Raw genomic sequence first — 22,601 nt, forward strand, 5'->3', positions numbered from 1 at the left:
TTTGGGGTAGGATAAGCTACTTTAGCCACCCAACCCTGCTATGCCGGGTTGCCCACGCCGAATTTGCAAAATACCACCAGATTGATGATCGAAATCTTGTTTTGATTTCTATTTTACAATTTATAGTAACTTTTAGTTTGGTTATAAATCTTCATCCATTTGGCTTTAGGAGTTGCATCCAAAATGAAAAGTTAGGGAGCAACATGGTACGGCCAAATAGGACACTATTTTTGGCAGGCCGAAATTATGTACACTCTGTCTATGAATAGCAAATTTACTATTTATAATAAGTCAGGATTTCTAAGAGCTTTAGTTGCATTTTGATTCCGAAACTTACTTCATGACTTAGTATCTATATTTAAATGGGTGTAAACTCATTTATTCATATCAATTACATTACGAATTTTATAGAATTTATTTCTATTTTGTTTGTTTTTTTTTTTTTGCCTCATGAATTTGAGAAATCTCTATAAGGAGTCTCTGGGAAAAGTCCAGAAAAGTTCCATGATTTCGGAGCAGTTACCCCCCAAGAAGATGGTGCTCAACCTTACATCCTTCCCTGTGTCAGTTGTGTGTGTGACAATTGCTCACTCCTTCAGGTTCAACATTTGAAATTAGATTTTGGGGCAAAAATGATCCCGTCCTAGGAAACAATGGGCATCAGATATGGACGTAGGTGTTCTTGTAGGGCGTGTGTATTCCATGACATACTCACCCTGATTGATATGATAGACCCTTCAAAAAGCAAACCGATCTAAAACTAAGTCAGGACACAATTGTTTTTTCCACGTGATCTACACAGTTTCTGATGTTGTGACCGAACTGGCTTTTGTATATTGTTATTATTATTATTTTTTTCTGAAGATACCGTACACATTAGAAGGCTCACAGGAAACGGATTGGCTGCTCCCCTTGCCACTAGCCAATGTCCGGTGGTCGGTGCTCTGTGGGCCCCAACATGATGTATATGTTTCATCCATGCCATCCATTTAATTTTTTAGATTAGACAAAAAACTAGGTATATAACAATCTCAAGTGAACCACATTATAGGAAACAATTTTGAATCAACTTTGACCATCAAAAACAATTTGAGGGCCATAAAAGTTTTGGATCAAGCTGATCTTTGTTTCTTTTCTTCATCTGGGTCTGTATGACCTAATCAACAGATTGGATGTCAAATAAGGAAGCAGATTGGCTGGTGTACCTCACACCAGCTATAGGTACGTGTCGTGCCAGGATGACCACTGGCGCTCCTCAAGCTTCAAGTTGTATAAACGGTTGAAAAGATATCAAAGTTACATGGGCCCTAAAGTTATGTATTTATTATATCTACATTGTTCATCTTTTTTTAGAGATCATTTTAGAGTATTATTCAAAAAATAAATCATATTCAAAGATCATCTAGACCATACCACAAACAACAGTAGAGATAATGATTTTCACCGTTAAAAAAATCTTAGGGCCCACCATAACGTTATTTTCCATCCAATCTGTTCATAAGGTCACAAAGACTTGAATGAAGTGGAAAAACAAATTTCATATTGATCCAAAACTTCTGTGACCCCAAAAAGGGTTTCAATGGTAGATGTTCAATCCCCCATTGCTTTTTGTAGTATGGTCTACTTGATAGTTATTTCTGTCTTATTTTTCGTCTCAATCCTTAAGACTAACTCGCCAAATGGATGAACGGTTTGGGTATAACACATATCTCATGATTAGATCTACAAAACTTGCTTACATCAATACAGCAGCTATATAGTTGGTGAGAGGTACACCAGCCGCTTCCATCAATTAAACAGTGCAGCGGGCCTCAGGAGGATTTTAATGGTGAATATCCAATCACTATTGTTTTCCTGTGGTGTGGTCCGCCTTAGATTTATATCCCCATCATTTTTTGTAATAAGCCCTAAAATTATCTTAAAAAATGGATGAAACTCATACATCATGGAGGGCCCACAGAGCACCGACCACATGCCACCGGGCTGGTGGCAGGTGGAGTAGCCAATCCATTTCCAGGCTCACTTGCTTGACGGTATTTTAACCGCTGCCTACAAATGGGTGTCGCAGGGTATCATGGTTCAAGACAGAGCGCTTGACTTCCGTCGCCAACAACATAAGTTGGCGGAAGCCGATTGGCTGATGTACCACACTATGTAGCTGGTGTAGGTCTAATCATGAGGTATATTTTATATCCAAACCGTCCATCCATTTGGCGAGCTCGTATTAAGTCTTGATATGAATAATAAGATAATTCTAACTATCAAGTTGACCACACTGCAAAAAGCAGTGGGGATTGAACATCTACCATTGAGACTATTTTAGGGGTCAGAAGTTTTGGATGAATATGAATTTTTTTTCCTCTTCATCCAGATCTTTGTGACCTTATGATCAGATTGAATGGAAAATAAACGTTATGGTGGGCCCTATGAATTTTTTAACGGTGAAAATCATTATCCCCGCTACTATATATTTGTGGTGTGGTTCAGTTGATCTTAGATATGTTATAAAATAATCTCAAAAATTGGATAAATGGTGTTGATATAATAAATACATCACTTTGGGCCGTGTAACTTTGATCTCCTTTAAACCGTTTGCATAACTCAGAGCTCGAGGAGTGTCAGCGCTTGTCTTCGCACGACACATACCTACACCAGCTATAAAGCTGATGTGTGGTACATCAGCCAATCCGCTTCCTAAGTTGGCGAGGCTTTCGCAGGAAGTTCCTGCGCAAGGATGCCAGGTGGGGCCTACCTCGATGTTTTTGAGAAATCCACCCCGTCCATCCTAATTTAGAGCTCAATTTAGGATATAAGACCGAAAATTAAGTGTATCCAACTCTTAAATGGGACACACCAAAGGAAACAGTGGACATTAAGTAAGAACCGTTGAAGCATTCTCATGGCCATAAAACTTTTGTATCAGGCTATATTTTTTGTGTTTTCACTTGACGCATTACAAAGGACTTTATAAACGGTTTGGATAGCATATAAACATCAAGGTGGAGCCAAGGAAGGTCTCAACGGTAGGAATTTCTTTCCCCAATTTTCACTCTCGTGTGACCCACTTGAGTTTTGTATCCACCTAATTTTCGACCGCACGTTCTAAATTGAGCTCTCAAAATGGATGGACGGAATGTATTTTTCACATACGTCGCAGTAGGCCCTGCCCACCATCCTTGCGCAGGAACTTCCTGCGAAAGGCTTTCGCATGAAATCCGCGTCCCTATAAAATGGAAGCATCCTCTCCTAAGCCAAACACAAACCCACGGCACTAGCAACGGAGATCCAAACATGTACCAAAAAAATCCCTTCTCTCTTTTCTCTTCTTACTACTAATAACTTCTTCCAAGGAATCAGCATCATCAGCATATGAGGAAGCAAAAACTCTTCTGAAATGGAAAGCCAGTCTCTCTCAAATAGAGGCTCTCCGTTCATGGTACTTATTCCCCATTGCCAACGCTTCTGCCGCTCGACAGAGCTCTCCATGCAACTGGACCGGAATCACATGTGATCACTTACCAAGTGTAGTAGGTATAAACCTGCGGAATACGAGCTTACAAGGTACTCTTGATAATTTGATCTTCTCTTCATTTCCCAACCTCGTTGACCTCATTCTCAACCAAAACTTGCTCCGTGGAGCCATACCGACCCAGATTGGTTCTCTTTCAAAACTCATCCTCTTTGATTTTGTTGAGATGTGGAGCCACATTTGGACAGCTGTTCGACTAGTCGAGTGACCTGCTCAACCGGTCGAGTGGCCCACTTGACCAGTCGTGGACTAACTCGACTCGTTTTTCAGCGAGTTGGAATTTTAGATTTCCGAGGTGCTTGACCAGTTGTGGGATGTGCTCGACCGGTCAAAGGTGCCGCTCGACCGATCGAAGACTCTGCACGACCAGTCGAGCTTACGCAGATTTAAGTCTGGATTTGATATGGACTGTCAAAATTTGAGTCGGTTTTCGCAAAGGTGCGAAAGGAGAGTTGCCTAAACTATAAATAGGGGTTCCTAGGGTTTTTCTAGGTATGATGAGAAATAATTCTAAGGTATGGGCAAATGATTTTTTCTGTACTTCTAAGGGAGAGGTTAGTATATTGCTTTGTAATCTTCGTTTTTCTTCATAGTGGAAGTTCACATCTGTAGTTTTTTTACACTTGTTGGGGTTTTACCATGTATATCTTGTCTTGTGGCTTGCTTGGAATGCTTTAATTCTTTTTATAGTCGATATTTCTTCTTGTTTATTGTTTGTGCGTGAGACCGGAGATTGGATCTTAATTCACTGCTTTATTGGCGTGCTGTGCAACAACTGGTATCAAAGCTATTGGTTTTAGTTCTATTGGGAGCGATCACAAAAGAAGGGAAGACTAAAATTGAGAAGTTTGATGGTTCAAACTTTGCCTGCTGGAAGATACAAATGAAGGATTATCTGTATCAGAAGGACATCTATATTCGTCTAGGAGGAAAAGAGAAGAAACCAGAAAGGATGACAAATGATGAATGGTTTTTATTGGATCGGAGGGTTTTAAGAACGATCCGACTCTCTTTGTCTAAGAGTGTCGCCTTCAATATATCAAAGATGAAAACTACAAAAGAATTAATGGAAGCCCTAACCATCATGTATGAAAAACCCTCGGCTTCTAGAAAGGTTCATCTTATAAAACAGCTATTCAACATGAAGATGTCAGATGGTGGGAGCGTGGCTGAACATCTAAACGAGTTCAATATAGTCATGAACCAGTTGGAATCCATTGGCATTATTTTTGAGAATGAGGTCAGGGCGTTATTGATCTTGTCCAATTTGCCAGATAGTTGGGATGATTTGGTATTGCTATGAGCAATTCTTCAGGGTCGACAAAACTGAAATTTGATGATGTGGCCGGTCTAATTCTCAGCGAACAATCTAGAAGAAAAACATCAGGAGTTTTAGGGGATTCAGGGAATACTCTAAACGTTGAAGGAAGAGGAATATCGTTAAACAAAGGTGGCAATAAACATAGACATTCTAAGTCAAGGAAGAAGTCCAAGGGACCGAAAGACAAAGACGAGTGTTGGCATTGCGGCAAGAAGGGGCACATGAAATATGATTGTAGGGCGCTTAAGAAACAAGAAGGAAGCTCTCAAGGTAGGAAGGATTCAGTGAATCTATCTAGGGAGAGTGACACCTAGGCGTTGATCTTGTCCCTTGATGCGAGGAATGAGTCATGGGTTATAGACTCGGGTGCTTCGTTTCATGCCAATTCATGTAAGGAAGTTCTACGTAATTATGTATCAGGTGACTTCTGGAGAGTCTACCTGGGTGATGATGAGTCGTGCAGTATTGTTGGAAATGGAGACATTCATATAAATCAAAAAGACGAAACAACTTTAAAATTAAAGGATGTCAGACATGTACCGAGTTTGAAACGGAACTTGATCTCAGTGGGACAGTTAGCCGATACCGGTTATATGACAACATTCACCAGTGATTCCTGAAATATCATAAAAGGTGCTTTAGTGATATCTCGAGGTAAAAAGGAAGGTACTTTGTACGTGACTTCAGGATCGTATAGTTCACTCGCAGTCACATCAACTGGAGTGAATGAGCAGTTATGACATCAGAGGTTGGGACATATGAGTGAGAAATAGATGAAAGTGCTATTGTCAAAAGGGAAGCTACCAGGGCTAAAGTTTATTGACTTGAAATTTTACGAGGACTGCATGTATGACAAGCAGAAGAGTGTAAGCTTCAAGAAAACAGGACGCGCTCCAAAGACACATCTGTTGAAGCTTGTAGATACTGATGTGTGGGGACCGACACAGGTATATCTCTTGGTGGCTCACGTTATTTTGTTTCTTTTATTGATGATGCTAGTAGAAAACTGTGGGTTTATTTCTTAAAACACAAATCTGATGTATTTGATATATTTAAGAAGTGGAAAGTTATGGTAGAAAACGAGACATGTAAAACAGTAAAGTGTCTCAGATCTGATAATGGGGGAGAATACTGTGATAAGAGGTTTGAGGACTATTGTGTAGTAAAGGAATCAAATATCAGAAAATGATTACAGGGACATTGCAGAAGAATGGTGTGGCTGAGCGCATTAATAGGACCATCCTTGAGCGCGCCAGGAGCATGAGGTTACATGTAGGGTTGCCCAAGACTTTTTGGGCAGTTGCTGTGAATACTACCACATATCTCATTAATAGAAGTCCCTCAGCACCATTGGATGGTGGGCTACTAGAAGAAACGTGGACTGAGAAAGAAGTGAATCTTGCACATCTCAGAGTGTTCGGTTGCACTTCATATGTTCACATTGATGCAGAGCACAGAAACAAGCTGGATGCGAAGTCCAGGAGGTGCACGTTTATATGCTACGGGCAGCATGATTTTGGCTACAGGTTTTGGGATGTAGAAAACAGAAAAATTATCAGAAACAATGACGTAATCTTCAATGAAAAAGTGATGCGTAAGGACAGTGTGCAAGAAAATAAGGCCAATGAGAAAGAATTCATAGAGTTGGAAGAGTTATTGGACACGGGTGTTATAGCGCCACAGGATGATCATGCACATGAGCATTATGAGGTAGAGCTACAAACACCGGTTGTGAGGAGGTCTACTCGGGAGAGGAGACCCACGGTCTGATACTTACCTTTCTTACATTATCTACTGCTGACAGATAATGGTAAGTCAGAGTGTTTTGAAGAGGCATTACATTCAGATACACGAGTTAAGTGGGAGCAGGCTATGGATGATGAGATGAACCCTTTTGAGTCTAATCGTACATGGGAGTTAGTCACTCTACCCAAGGGTAAGAAAACACTTCATAACAAGTGAGTTTACAAACTGAAGGAGGGGCACGATGGTTCGAAACGGTACATGGCTAGACTAGTTGTGAAAGGGTTTCAACAAAAGACAGGTATCGATTTCACTGAAATATTTTCACCAGTAGTGAAAATGTCTACGATTCGCATGGTCTTGAGTATAGTGGTTACAGAGGACTTACATTTAGAGCAACTAGATGTTAAGACAGCCTTTCTTTATAGCGACCTCGAAGAAGAGATATATATGCATCAGCCGACAGGATACGTGGCACCAGGAACGAAGAACAAGGTGTGCAGACTGAATAAGAGTTTATATGGCATGAAGTAGGCCCCGAGGCAGTGGTACAAGAAGTTCGACAGTTTTATGTCGAAAAACGGTTTTAGGAGATATCATGTAGACCACTGTTGCTATTTGAAGAAGTTTGATGCGTTGTACATTATCCTTCTTCTGTACGTTGATGATATGCTTGTGGCCAGTTCAAGCATGAAGGACATCTCAAATTTTAAAAGATAACTGTCTAGAGAATTTGCCATGAAGGATTTAGGAGCTGCAAAATAATTCTTAGGCATGAGGATAAAGTGTGATAGGAAAAATAAGAAATTGATTTTATCACAGGCAGAGTACATAGTCAAGGTACTTAATTGATTTAATATGAGAGGTGCTAAGCCGGTTAGTACTCCATTAGCCAACCACTTCAAGCTTTCTAAGGAACAAGGTGCAAAGATGCAGGAGAAACGAGATTATATGGTTAAAGTCACATACGCGTCAGCTAATGTGAGTCTCATGTATGCTATGGTGAGCACGAGATCAGATATTGCTCAAGCAGTGAGAGTTGTTAGCAGGTTCATGAACAACCTCGGGAAGAAACATTGGAAAGCTATGAAGTGGATCTTCAGATACCTGGTAGGTACTAAGGATGTAGGGCTGTGTTAAAGAGGATCGGAAATCAAGCTACAAGGCTACGTGGATTTAGATTTGGCAGGAGATATCGACAGCAGAAAAAGCACTATAAGTTATGTTTTTTCTTTGGATAGTGCTGCAGTCAGTTGGGTCTCTCAGTTACAGAAGATAGTATCTATTGGTATGATGGAAGCAGAATATGTTGCAGCTACAGAAACGTGCAAGGATAAAATACCCCATATTTTTAGTACTCGGGTGATAGGATGGAAGCCTAATTTAGGATTTCAATTCACTAATAGACTAATGATAGTTCTTGTTATAACTACAAACAATGACCCTTAAAAGGTTAATCATTCGGAAGCTTACTTGGACTTATGTCTTAGACATGAGTAGATTATTTGATTTGCTCTCTTAAACACATGTCTTAGAATTGATTTGATTAGTTAGAATACTTACTTAGTTACTTTAATAAATGTCTTGGGATTGGCTAGCTACTTAAACAAATGCCTAGAGTTAGTTAGAATACTTAACAAATGTCTTGGAATGGATTAGAATACCTGATAGGTTAACTTAAATGCATATCTTAGGTTGATTAAAATATTTGATTAGTTTGATTAAGTACATGTTTACAGATTTGTTAAGAATATTTGACTGGTTACTTTAAAACACATGAGAGGGCATCGAATCCCTAATTCAACCGCCGATTCTCAACTAAGTGACCCCTAGGACCATTTTAACCGCTGAAATTCAAATTCAAAATGATCCAACTATTAGATCAACAAAAATCAACCATTAGAAGTCGAAACTTAAGAGTATGGCCCACCAGAGTTTTGGGTAAGCCTGATCTTTGACCAGGTGCCTTGATGGAGACCTCCAAGTGGAATGGACGAGGCGGATCTAGAAAATACACCTCAATGGATCCCACATCAGGGTGCGCATGCACCACGAGCGGTGTGCATGCAGTGCACCAGACCGTGGTATGCTGGTTGACCAGCGCTGACCCACTACTATCTTAAAATAGCTCTCCCGCTCGGTTTTGCTTCAAACGGACAGGCGTCCGCGATTTTGATCGGTAGCCCACCAAATGAAGTCGGATCTCTGATCTAAACCGTCCATCGCGTTGGGTGGGACGTCCTGACCAAGATCATGTCATCTTTTCTCATTCAAGAACGCACTCATGTCCACAGTGACAGGAGCAAGGCTATGGCTTGCGGTGGATTTTTCTAAAAATGGAAATCCTATTTTCGTAGTGTCGAACCCTCACCGCTGGCTTCTCTCAATCTCAGCTGTGAGATGCAACACATCGCAGCCATCCATTACTTAGGGTTTTCCTAGCAAACCAAAGACAAACCGGCGGTTTTCTACCCACGGTTTCATAGGCGGTCTTGGCCAGAGAAAATCCGAACCACTTGTTGATGATCCGAAGGCTTAGGGGGGATTAGGGCGAGCATAAGAAGCGTAGAGATCGGGCAACAGGAGCTCGCCCTCCATTCTGGCAGTCGTAACTCAAAAATCGCCGTTTTCCTCCCACTCACGAACCCACCGCCCAAAGCTCTCCCAAGCTTCGAAAATCCTTTTCTACAAGCTTCCTAGGGTCCCCATGAACAGTCTGAAGAAGGCGTATTGGAGGAAGAAACTCCCGTTTGACATCCGCCATTAACAGCGGGTCTCCTTCGTCGTCGAGAAACGGCCGCTGTTGAGTTGTGTGGCCACTAGATTTCCATCAGGCGGGCCTCCTGAAGCTCATCCGATCACAACCAATCGTCCCAAAGCTGATCAGGGACTGTTGAGGTGGAGCTCCAATCGAGACAGCGTGCAACAGGCCATTGTTAGTGGGTGCCGCACCCCACTGACCCGACCATGTCCGGTCCCAACGGGGCGTCTCCAACTGGAAAAGAAGAAGAAGAAAGAAAAGAAGTAAGAGGAGAAACAGAGAGAGAAGAAAAATAGAGGAAAGAATATGGAAAAGAAAAGAGGGTGAGAGGGCGGCTACCGGGTTAAGCTCAACCGAGCCGAGTTGGGCTGAGTCGGGCCAAACGCCAAACTCGACACCCACGCTGGACGTTTCCAGCAGTCAGAGGGAGAAAAGAGAGGGGAAAAAGAGGGAGGAGACTCGGGTTGATGCCGACTCGCTGCCTGTTCTCGTGAGTTCGCTGAGTCAACTCAACTCGAACCGAGTCGAGACTGGACCGAGTCGTTCTGAGCATCTAGCTGCTACTGCTGGATCTCCAACAGAGGGAAAGGCAGGGAGAGACAAAGGAAGAAGAAGAAGAAGAAGAAGAAGAAGAAGAAGAGAGAGAGAGAGAGAGAGAGAGAGAGAGAGAGGGCATGTGTTGAGTCGAGTTGACTCAACCAAGTCAACTAGGTGAGCCATATTTCCTTTTCATATAAAGATTATTCCGATTATATTGTTATCATTACAATCGTCATTAGATTTATTAAACATGATTAACCATTAATAAACTACCTATACTATGTTAGTTACAATGGTTAAGTATAAGTGCTTCATTTGTTACTCCTAAACATTGTCATGATAGTTACTACTCATGGATAACCATCACCACACCGTCTACGTTAGTATTAGAAACTAACTATTAAATGATATTAGTATGCCACCCATCACTTGAAATATATTACCATTAGTAATAGATTATAATATTTGTTACCAATGTAATACTTGTTACTACCATGATTGCAAGTATTAATCATATATATATATATATCATCAACGATGAATGATGACTAACCATATTATTACATTTTGCTAAAACTACACACATGCTATAGTTCAACCCCTAGGACTAAAACCCTAAAAGCCTAAGCAATCTAAGCCCTAGATTGAGACCTTAACCCTAAGTAGTGGGTTAGGGTTGGATCTAACTGTAGGACCTCATTATTCACGGTAAATCATAGTATCCATTATCGTAACTGGAATTGATAGTTATGATTTAAAATCATTAGAAAGTATTATCATTAGCATTAGTCCTTATTGTATTATCATTAAAAAATATCCTACTATTATTATTTGTATGATCTGAGAGATTATTGGTCATTATAAAGATGTTAGGTAATGTCGACCATTATTAATGTTAATAGATTAATACTCCCATTAGGAATATTTAACCCATTGCACAATGTTAATAATAATAATAATAGGAATACTAACCTAGAATTTAAGTCTTAAAATCTTAGGCCTATGACTAAACTCTAGCATGAAGCTCTAATTCTATACTAAAACCCTAAAAGTAATCTGAACCCTAGGTTATGATCTTAAACCCTAGTTAGTATGTAGAATTTGGACCTAATTGTATAAGTTCATGATTTGTGGTAGGATACAATTCTAAGAGCGCGAACACTTAGCGACACTAGGAGGCGATTCAAAGTATAAGGTGATGATTCTTCCCCTTGAGCTTTCCATCTTCTCATTAGCTTAAGTTTTAGTTTTATCTTAATTTATAAATGATATCTCCATTCTATAAGCACATGTGTTAATTGTTGAAATTGAATTGCTATATTCCATGCCTAACGTTCATCCTGTATATTTGTTCATGCTTGTGTATTATTGGTGGATTGCTTATAGACTTTAAACTGGTACATTAGTGGGAAACCCTCACTTATAAATGTACACCCATACTTGAGATGTAACCCGACTGGTTGTGATTGAAATGGACCTTCGGCTTAGAGGTTATTGAAGGGTAGTTTAAATTGACCATTGATGTGGGCCTACCATCCAGGGTTGTTGTGTCCAATGATTTTCAAGAATGGTCTTTTATCGCATGGTTTTGACACTCGCCCTATGTGGCCTATTTTGATAATTGCCCTACGTGGCTGTTTTGATATCGCCCTATGTGGCTTTGTTCTAGTATTTTTCCTATGTGGGTTCGATGTTTTATACCGTGCAACCATGTGATGGTAAGCCCTATATACTGTAATATGATTGGTCACTAGTTGACAGGTTTCCATTAAACATCCTAAGATGGTAGCCTCATGGGCCGGGGATGGTGGTAATAGGACACTATGCTCGAGCCGTCGGCCTACGCTGGGCCATGTGCTCCCCGTAGTGACCTTTGAGCTTATCTAAATTGGTTGATTGTAAATGAACTAATAATGACTGGGCTAATCATGCATACATGGCACGTATTGTTCCAACCGGATGATGTTTCCCAGATTCGATGATTCCGACTGGATGATGTTTCCCAGGTTCGATGATTGCATGGGTGACGACCCACTGTCTGCACGGATGAGCATCCCCGGGGCGATGATTGCATTCACGCATCCATGCATCTAATAAGACCTGCATCATGTATTATTTTATATGCTTTGTTTTATAACTATGCTTACCTAACGCGGCGGTGTGTAATCTTAAAGGGAGTTCACACTGAGTTGGCCACTCATCCATCAAATAAATATAATTGTACAGGTAGCACAGGTGGCCCTGATGATGTTCACATTCATATTGGTGAGGAGCAGGCTATGGTTGACAAGGGTGCATGATTATATTTGCTAAGGGCTGCTACAGGATTTCACAGCTCAAGATTGTTGCAAATTTACATTGTTTCACATGTAATGTTGTTTCATTTTGTGTTTGTAAGAATGGAGACATTGGATTGTATAAGTCATTATGGGCAACTTGTATATTTGAATGATAAAGAAATTTTCTTTTATGTCGATTTGTCCATACTACGCTCCTCTGCTTACTCTGATGAAAGAAAAAAAATTTACACTCGAATTTGACCATCCTTTAAGGTTAACACTCGGGTTTTTGGGAAACGAGTCATATACTCGGGTCCTGAAAATTTGGAGTGTTACAAAGGAGATGGTATGGATGCAAGGTTTCATGGAAGAGTTAGGTAAGAAACAAGCAGATTTCAAGCTGTACAGTGACAATCAGAGTCTAATACACTTGGCTAAGAATTCAACCTTTCATTCAAGGACTAACCATATTGCCATCAGATATCACTTTATACATTCGTTACTGGAAGATGGATCGATTGCTCTGAAGAAGATTCATACAAGTGAGAATCTTACGGATATGCTGACCAGGGCGGTCACACAGAAGAAGCTGAAGCTCTGTTATGCTTTGATTGGTCTTCAGGTTTGAAGACAGGGAGTTGATGCACTCCGGATGTAGAAGATGAAGGTTTTGGCGATGTGTCTCCAAGTAGGAGATTGTTGAGATGTGGAGCCACATCTGGACGGCCATTCGACCAGTCGAGTGACCCGCTCGACTAGTCGTGGATTGACTCGACTCGTTTTCCAGCGAGTTAAGATTTTTGATTTCCGAGGTGCTCGACCAGTCGTGGGACGTGCTCGAGATTCCGCACGACCAGTCGAGCTTACGCAGATTTGAGTCCGGATTTGATACGGACTGCGAAAATTTGAGTCGGTTTTCACGAGGGTGCGAAAGGAGAGTTGCCTAAATTATAAATAGGGGTTCCTAGGGCTTTTCTAGGTATGATGGGAAATAATTCTAAGGCGTGGGCAAAGGGTTTTCTCTATACTTCCGAGGGAGAGGTTAGTATATTGCCTTGTAATCTTCGTTTTTCTTCATAGTGGAAGTTCGCATCCGTGGTTTTTGCCCTTGTTGGGGTTTTTCTACTTATATCTTGTCTTGTAGTTTGTTTGGAATGCTTTGATTCTTTTTCTAGTCGATATTTCTTCTTGTTTATTGTTTGTGGGTGAGACCGGAGATTGGATCTTGGTTCACTGCGTTGTTCGCGTGCTGCGCAACAGATTTGTCTGCCAATCAACTATCAAGTGCTTTGCCTTCTTCACTAGCTAATCTTACTCGCATTCTAGAGCTCCACCTTTCTAACATCATGATAACTGGTGTAATATCCTCTCATTTCTTCACCAATTGGACCAGACTCACCTCCCTTGAAATCCATACCAATCAACTCACCGGACAAGTTCTGTCAAGAATTAGCCCGCTGAGAAATCTCTGTTACTTAGACCTCTCCGATAATCAGATAGTTGGCTCGACACCTCCAGAAATAGGAACACCTAAACATCTACTCACCCTAACATTGGGCAGAAACAGTCTCACGGGTGTCATCCCTCCATCTCTGTGTAATATGAGCCAACTGATGAATCTGTACCTCTTTGAAAAGACTTTCGGGCCCTGTCCCTCAGGAAATAGGAAATTTGAGGAATCCGATATACATGGTCATGGGCGGTAACCTTCTAAACGGTCCAATCCCTCAAGAATTAGGAAAACTTACGAAACTGAATCAGCTAGACCTGTCCAATAACATTCTAACTGGTTCCTTACCCTACACTTTAGGAAATTTAACTGAGCTTTCCTTCTTATACCTTTGTGGAAATCAGATTTCTGGACAGATCTCTCAAGAACTTGGCAATCTTAAGAATCTATACCATCTACAAATATGTAGTAATCAGCTCAGTGGTCCAATTCCTCCGTCTATCAGCAATTTGAGTAGACTATCTTCACTTGTTCTATTTCATAATCAGTTATCTAGTTCAATACCTCAAGAGATATCGAATCTAACACGTTTGCAGATGTTCCTTTTGGGTGGCAACAGCTTCTCTGGCCACCTACCTCAAGTATGCCAAGGTGGATCACTCACACACTTCAATATGGAAAACAACCATTTCACTGGTCCCATCCCTAAAAGCCTGAGAAATTGCAACGCCTTAACAAGAGTTAGGCTTGAACATAATCATCTCACCAGAAATTTGTCCCACTTCTTCGGAGTATATCCTGATTTATGGTACATTGACCTGAGTTATAATAGATTGAATGGTGAGCTCTCCCCAAATTGGGGAGAATGTCCAAATCTACAACTGCTAAAAATCTCCAACAACAATATCACTGGTACAATTCCGCTGCAAATTGGGCTATTAAGTAGGCTACGAGAACTTGATCTTTCATCGAACGGCTTAGAAGGAAAGGTTCCCAATACAGTTGGGATGCTGTCTATTATTTATAAGTTGAGTTTAGAAAATAACCATCTATCTGGTTGGGTACTGAGTGAAATTGGAAAACTATCCAATTTGGAGATTCTTAACCCGTCGAAGAACAAACTAGGTGGGCCGATGCCTCAACAACTCAGGGACAGCTCCAAATTGAGGTACACTACACCAAAATCGTGTATCTGGTACGGCTGGATGTTTGGTTCAGAAACGGCTTAGAGCCGTTTCTGATCTGAAACGGTAATGAACCGTACTCGGCTAGTTGCTGTTATACTCTGTTGTTTCCATTTTTTTGTTGGTGTGTCCTAATTGAGTGTTTGATGTTCTTATTTATTATTATTATGCTTTATTGTTTTATTTTGAAACAGATGGACAGAATGGATTCTATAAGTAACCTCTGAGTGGACCCCACATGGCCCGAGAGCCACGTTACTGTATATACCGAATATTTTTCTTCATTTCCTTCCGCCAAAACGCCCTAAATCCCTCATTTCCTTACACCATCACCATCTGCGTCTCCCTCTCCCTCTCAATCTCCCTTGATCTCCCTCTCCCAATCTCCCTCGATCTCCCTCTCCCAATCTCAACCCTCTCTCTCGATCGCCCTCTCCCGATCTCAACCCTCTCTCTCGATCTCCCTCTCCCTCAATCTCCCTCTCCCTCGATCTCCCTCTCCTTCTTCCGATCTCGACCCTCTCTCTCTCGATCTCCCTCTCACTCTCCCTCCCTCTCTCGATCTCCCTCTCCCTGCAACATCCCTCTCCCTGCATTTCCTCTCAAATGAAAGATGCAGTCGTGCATTTGAATCTGTGGAAGAAGGTAATGTGACGTCTGCTTACTCCATGAAATTGAAACGACGTCTTCTAGAATCTCTCATCATGAATGTGCATGTTATAATCTTCCGATAGATATTTGTTTTGGTGTATTTATAAACGTTTATGAACATGTAGTTTTGCATTTTGTGGGGTTTTCAGACTGTTTTTACCCAATCTGAAAATCTACTCGAGTTAGAAGAAAGTAACTAAAAGGATAACGAATAATACATATCTGTCATTGGCTTGGCAATTATTTTTGAATTAGAGGTTGTTGGATCGAACTCTACCTGATAGAGTTGTTTTTCTTTTTAAAAGAAAGCAAATGAACATCTTAGTTAACCGGGATTTCCCAACTGGTCTCGACTGGGACTCTCTGGTCCAGTTTGGGTTTCAAACACTGCATTAATTAAACTGGATTTATTTATTTATTTTTATTTTTTTTGTTCCATTACTAATACATACTATAGACTGTAGTAGTTAATCTGCCACAACAAGGAGAATGTGGACTTGGAATTGGTAAAAGAAAAATGACGTGGTAGACTGGGATGATAGTTTAGACCTCGAGCATGTTAATTTAAACTGCAACCCTGTTGGCTGTTGTGACTAACTAATGAGGCAGGCACTATACTTTTCTTCAATCATGTCTAGGGAGAGGTAGGAAATTTAGTTGTGGTCCTCTCAGACAATCATGATGCATTTGGTTGTCATCTAAATTGCAAATCGATGGGAATTTTTGGCTTAAAAGATGGCTATTTGTTCCATCTGACACTTGGAGTGGTGCAAGTTTTTTGAAATTGCATTATCGAAGGTCCCATTTTTCAGCCTTGTGTGCGCCAAATCAGTATCCAGATTCAGGTTGGATGTGAAACACTGGGGATGTTGATTTGGGGAGAAAAGCATCCTGCCTGGGCAAAAAAATCAGGACATGGAAATGCAACCTTTAAGTGCATGGGGCTGATATTTCTTGTAATTAGGAGTTTGATTTCATTATTCACTTCACTTGGTCCCTTTTTAATTAAAAATAGGATATAAAGCTCATACCATCATTCTGGTTGGATAAGTAGGTCCAAATATCCTTTAGATAAAATAGTAGAGACCTCACTGTTCTCTTAGAATTTTTCTACAAAGGCCATTGGATATATCAATTCTTGGCTTTTTTATTGCACATTTCAAAAACTCACTGATGACTCGACTCAAAACTCGAGGGAGTAAACTCTGACTTGTTGAGATTTTTAGCTGCATCACTGGGAAACTTGGTTGTGGTCGTGACTCGACCTCACTGAGATTGTATCCTGTTGTTGTTTGATAGATTTTGACTCTAAATTTTTATTTTTCAGAGAAATCAACAGTAGAGAATGCAGGACAAAGTTAGCATTGACCCATGGTAGTCCAGGTTCAACTCTCTCTACCTTGTTAGGCATCTGTATACTTGGGTTTATTTTCATGGTATTTTGATTATTTACAATGGCACGTTCTTTATTATTATTTTTTTCCCCTCGTCTTTTCTGGTGGCGATAAAGCAAACATGTTCAACATGATAAATATAATTACTAACTAGACAATGTATTGTGCTTGTATTCCATTTATCTGAAAATGGCTTCCAGTTTTCCCATTCCCATCTACATTTGGCTAGCATTTCTCATCTTTGCTTGGGCACTTGAACGGATTATAGGTGGTTGCTTTTGAAAAAGAGAAACTTTAGATACTCTGGCAGTGTGATGGATAATGTGCAGGCACTTGAAATTACTTAGAAATTGCATACATGGCATACAAGTCAAATTATGCCGTCCAAATTATGGCGTTCCCAGTAGATGTATCATGAATAAAAATTAAGCTTGTTTGATTATTTGACTATTGGATTGGTGGACATTTATTGGATGGTTAACAATGGTGGGAAAATCCAACAGTCCTATTTCAACAAACAAGTGTTCACAAATGGAATAATCCAATATATGGGAAGTTCCCATGCAGTTGAGCTTCTATGGGGCCCACTGTGATGTTTGTGTAGCAACCAGTCTATCCATCAGTTGTGCCATGGGCTGACCCAAAACTCAGGTGAGTCGCACGGCAGGAAAAAAATGTAAAATGGGTTGATGGCACACATATATCAATGGCCCGGACACGGCTCAAATGTATGAGAACTTCCCATACAGTCGACTACATTGAATGAGAGATACTTTAAACTCTGGCAAAGTGTGATGGATTATATGCAGGCAGTTCTAAATTATCGAGAAATTGCAAACTTGGAACACAAATAATTCAAAATAAACTGGTCCAAATTATAAGTACCAGTTTAGATGAAACCAGAAATTACTCTTACTTGCTAATTCTCACATTTGAAAGATGGATGGCCTTCCTTCAAAGTGACGGTTTGAGGTGAAAGTAGTAAATGGCTAAATATTTTGGCAAATGTGATTAAAACAAATAATAATAAATAAAATGAACCACTCATTATAATAATAAAGGCCATTACATGAACGGTCCTGATCTATACATTTCTCTGCCACGTGTACTTTGTAGAGATGGTTCTACCGTAACATCTCCCCAAGGCCGAGGTATACGATTTGTATGGTTGAGAGGTTATTAGAACCCAGCACCTACTAGACCCTACCATGGACGAGTTACTGTTCACATGGAAGATCCAAAATACAATGAATGAAAGGGTTTAAAATTGTTCTTAAAATTCCTTCCTAAAATTTGACCGTTGGCAACATTAACAAGCATTCAAAACCATATCTAAAATTATGCTGAAAATGTGACCGTTGGCACCAGAACGGTTTAAAACCGTTCCTAAAATTCCTTTGAAACGGTACCCAAAACGGTTCTGAACCGTTCCTGATTTTCTGCGACGCCTCTTGTAGGAACGGTATTGAACCGTTCCTGAAGCATTTAGGAGCGGTTTAGAACCGTTCCTAAATGACGATTTTGGTGTAGTGGTATTCGAGCATGAGTGAGAATTATTTGAATGGAAGCATTCCGTTTCAGATTGGTAATCTAAGAGGCCTACAGATTACCTTGGATCTCAGCTGTAACTTACTTTTGGGAGAGAGAACCCAACAACTTGGGAAACTGCAAATGTTGGAAAAGCTAAATCTCTCCCACAATTCACTCTCTGGTTCCATCCCGTCGTCTTTCAAAGAGATGATCTGTTTATATTCCATCGACTTTTCTTACAATGATTTGGAGGGCCCTCCCCCCGACGGCAAAGCCTTCCATCTGGCTCTGTTGGAAGCATTCGTTGAAAACAAAGGTCTATGCGGTGAAGTAAAAGGTATGCTACCATGTAATTCCTCTTCGATAAACCCTGTTGGTGGTAGGAAAGACCCCAAGCTTGTGATCATCGTCGTTATTCCTATTGTGGCAACATTATTTCTTCGATTTGTATTTGCCATCATTTGCTCCATTTTTCTTAAGAGAACAAGAAATGCAGAGATTAGGGATGTAGAAGTGAACAATGGAAATCTAGTTGCAATATGCAATTTTGATGGAAAGATTGCATATGAAGACGTCATCAGGGCAACAGAGGATTTCAGCGATAAATATTGCATTGGGGTGGGAGGCCACGGGAGAGTTTATAAAGCAGATCTGCCCACAGGTCAAGTAGTAGCAGTTAAAAAAACTTCATTCGTCCCAGGGTGGTGAGCAAGTTGATCAAAGAAGCTTTAGAAATGAGATACAAGCACTAACAGAAATTCGACATCGCAACAGCGTGAAGTTCTATGGTTTTTGTTCGCATGTTCGGTGCTCATTTCTAGCGTACGAGTATATGGAGAGGGGAAGCTTGGCTGGCATCCTCAGCAACAGTGAAGGAGCTGTAGAATTGGATTGGGTGAAGAGAATGAAGGTTATTAGAGGAGTAGCCCATGCATTATCATACATGCACCATGATCGCACCCCTTCTATAGTTCATCAGGACTTATTGAGCAACAACGTTTTGTTGGATTTGGAATTGGAGGCCTGTATCTCTGACTTTGGCACTGCTAGAATCCTAAAACCTGATTCATCGAACTGGTCTGCACTTGTGGGTACTTACGGATATGTCGCTCCAGGTATGGTGAATAGTTGATAGTAATACATGGAGCGTAATTTTCTTTCTTTCCATCTTTTTCCCTGATGTTGCTTAAATCTTCTTATTATGTCAGACAATATTATGGAATGTGGAATGTCTAAAAGCATACTTATAAGTGTTGAAGATCACTCAAAAAGTTGCTTTTATTTCAATTGTTACTTAAAATGCTTAATTATCATCATTTTCCTACTTGTCTATGGAGAAAATGTTTTTAAGTCGCATCTTATTTAAAATATTTAATTTCCATTTCATCTTTCAATTCTCATTTCATGCAAAGATATGTCAACTTTAAAATTTAATTTCATAAATGGTAAACAGACTTCTTCTTAATAAATTTAATGACTTATATTAAATTAAAATTAGAAGTTTTGTGAAACAGTTTAGCTTTGTCTTTATTTGTATTATAGTTTCTATGTTTTCTTTAAAATTATAAGATCATCCATTCAAAACTAACTTTATACATAGATGAATTCATGAAAAGTAGCAGCTAGAGCATGTCATGCCAGAATGTAGGGTACAGAAGGAAACATCATCTTGCATCTCAACCTTGTTTTTTATTCTTACAGAGCTTGCATACACAATGAGGGTGACTGAGAAATGTGATGTATATAGCTTTGGTGTTGTATCACTTGAACTTGTAATGGGAAGACATCCCGGGGATTTCTTCACATCCTTGGCATCATCGGGTGGCCAAGATACATTGTTGATGGATGTGTTAGACCAACTCCTCCTGCCTCCCACAGCCCAAGGCATAAAGGATGTGGTTTGTGCGGCAATGTTGGCACTAGCATGCTTATGTGCCAATCCTCACTCTCGTCCCACTATGCAGCAAGTGTCGCAGGACCTATCTGCAGGCAGAGTTCCTCTTCCTGATGCTGTCCACACAATTACATTGTCTCAACTGTCAGATATCCAGGTATGATTGATTAAATAGAAGGAGATGATGGTGCAGAAACAGAAAAATTGAAATATTGTAGAGTCATTTCTCCACAATACGTGGCAAGGAGATTTATCATCAGAACTATCCATCTAGTGGGCAGTATATCATGGATGGCTTATGTTTAAGAAATCATACCAAGCTTATGTTTAAAGATAGATAAATACACTTACTTAGTGAGTGCATCGGCCTATCTTTTAAATTGTTTGTTTGTTTTTCCAAATATCTAAGTTGGCCATAATTATTACTTCTCAATGTTTGTTTAAACAAATATCACGGCATGTAAATTGTGGGTTAAATTCATATGTGATAGAATAAAAATAAATGCATTTGTAATTATTATAATTTTACATTATAAAATCTCAATTGTACAAATTTACACTGTTAAAACAACAATGAAAGAATAGTATAATCGTTGTTAAATGGACCTGACATCATCAAACAAAGCAAATAGTAATCATTGCCTATTTCCTTTCACGTATTGAGGTAGTTCGAAAAACAAACAGGCCCCCAAAAGATATCTATATTTGGCCCTCAACTTTTTTCATCTCACACCTTTTTGAGGTGGGTAGGAAATGGTATATTTGTGTAATTGGAAAAATTAAGTTTCCATACAAAGTAGGGCAACTAGATAGACGGACTCCATTGATTTATTACCCTGACACTTGTACCATACAGAGTTGCTTCTCCTAGAAGCAGATTGGCCGGTGACGATGTCCCTAGCGACTAGACTTTCTGGAGCCTACCATGATTTATGTGTTTTATCAATGCCATCCATCTACTTTGCCAACTCAATTTAGGGCATGAGCCGTTTAATAGCTATTTGGCTTCAATCTCCCCCTTTACCAAAAAAAAATAAAAAAAGGAAGAAGAAGAAGGAAGATCTGGTTACGATTGGAAATATATTTTTGTATATTCATCCATCGATCCTTATACCATGTTGTTTATTTGCCATCCAACCTTTTCAATGGTAGGTGTTCAATCTCCACTGTTTAATGTGGTGTGATCTACCTGAGCTTTGGATATGCTTCAATTTCGTGCTCATTCAGTAAAATGAGCTGAAAAATGGGTGGATGGTGAGGATAAAACATATACATCTTGGTGGGCCCCACGCATACATCACACTGGGCACCATGGAGTCCGGTCACCAGTAATAAGGCTGGTGTTGGGGTCACCACGCAATCCGCCTCCAGATAGCCTGTATTCATCAGATGCTTTATCTACACATGAAAAACCTCATGCTTAGGCAAGGTTAGATGGTTGATCATCCGCGTGCACTCGATAAACATATGCACACAAGTAAGCTGCACTTGCTCGCAGGGGCGCGTATCTTTTATAATTTCCATGTGTCCGAGGGTATGGCACCCCATGATGTGTATGTGAAATCCAAACCATGCATCATGCCCACCTCCTTGTGTTCTCCATACATTCATACCCAAACTCATTCGGTACACCAAAGGGAGCAATGTACCAATCATGCCTAACACATTTACATTTTCCAGGTTTAGCCCACCTTTAGGTCAGATGGCATAGACAATACAGGAGACTACATTCAATTGGGAAGTTTCTATGGTGTTAATTAGATGGTTCAAATTTTGGAAACCACTTCATATTGATGAACAACCAATGTATCTTTAAAATGAAATGGCTCGACTTCAACAAAAATATGTCCACCAATCAGTAGTCATGAGGATCATCCAAATATCCAAGCAACCTTATTTGGGGTTCAAGACTAGTTACAGTGGTTCCCAGAGTTTAGACTATTTAATTTGAGGTATGTGTATAGTACATGTACATTTTCTGATTGCATGTATATTAAAAGTCACACTACCAAAAGTATAGAATTGGTCTTTTTACATTGGGTCCTAGTTTATTTGACAAGTTTGATTAATCACGCCTCAAATGTTATGGTATATGTAATGATATTGAAGTTTGTATAATGACACCCAGATCCATAGCTCAACTGGCAGACTGAGTGGAGATACCTCGTTTCAACACTCGAGGTCTTGGTATCGATCCCTAGCAGGGGTGGCTAACATGGAGTGTGTGTACTGACAGTTGGTGTGTACAAACAAGCTAACAAAAAAAAAAAAGGTCCGTATAACGATGATCTTGCAGCCAGATTTTTGCAAGGGGGAGAGCAGTTT

At 40.1% G+C, this 22,601-nt stretch overlaps 1 protein-coding gene and 1 long non-coding RNA gene across 3 annotated transcripts; both read left to right on the forward strand.

The window, feature by feature from the left end:
* Positions 1 to 15,148: 15,148 nt before the first annotated feature.
* Positions 15,149 to 17,060, forward strand: LOC131238686 (uncharacterized). The gene is made up of 2 exons (XR_009168023.1): positions 15,149 to 15,452; positions 16,786 to 17,060. It is a non-coding gene; the product is annotated as an uncharacterized LOC131238686 (long non-coding RNA).
* A 1,329-nt stretch (positions 17,061 to 18,389) lies between these two features.
* On the forward strand, positions 18,390 to 20,647 carry LOC131240603 (probable leucine-rich repeat receptor-like protein kinase At1g35710). Of its 2 annotated transcripts, none has more exons than XM_058238911.1 (2): positions 18,390 to 19,497; positions 20,084 to 20,647. In XM_058238911.1, exons 1-2 carry the CDS (start codon positions 19,215 to 19,217, stop codon positions 20,437 to 20,439), a joined length of 639 nt encoding a protein of 212 aa, XP_058094894.1. In that variant the 5' UTR covers positions 18,390 to 19,214; the 3' UTR covers positions 20,440 to 20,647. Both variants share the same exon structure in this region; 1 of them encodes a protein (XP_058094894.1).
* The last annotated feature ends 1,954 nt before the right edge of the window (positions 20,648 to 22,601 follow it).

This window comes from Magnolia sinica, chromosome 3, assembly GCF_029962835.1.
Source record: "Magnolia sinica isolate HGM2019 chromosome 3, MsV1, whole genome shotgun sequence".
NCBI classification, from domain to species: Eukaryota; Viridiplantae; Streptophyta; class Magnoliopsida; order Magnoliales; family Magnoliaceae; genus Magnolia; species Magnolia sinica.

Coding starts and splice junctions, on each gene's coding strand:
- LOC131240603 (XM_058238911.1), top strand. CDS start 19,215: ATGGAGAGGGGAAGCTTGGCTGGCATCCTCAGCAACAGTGAAGGAGCT. Junction 19,498..20,083: donor TTACGGATATGTCGCTCCAG/GTATGGTGAATA, acceptor TTATTCTTACAG/AGCTTGCATACACAATGAGG.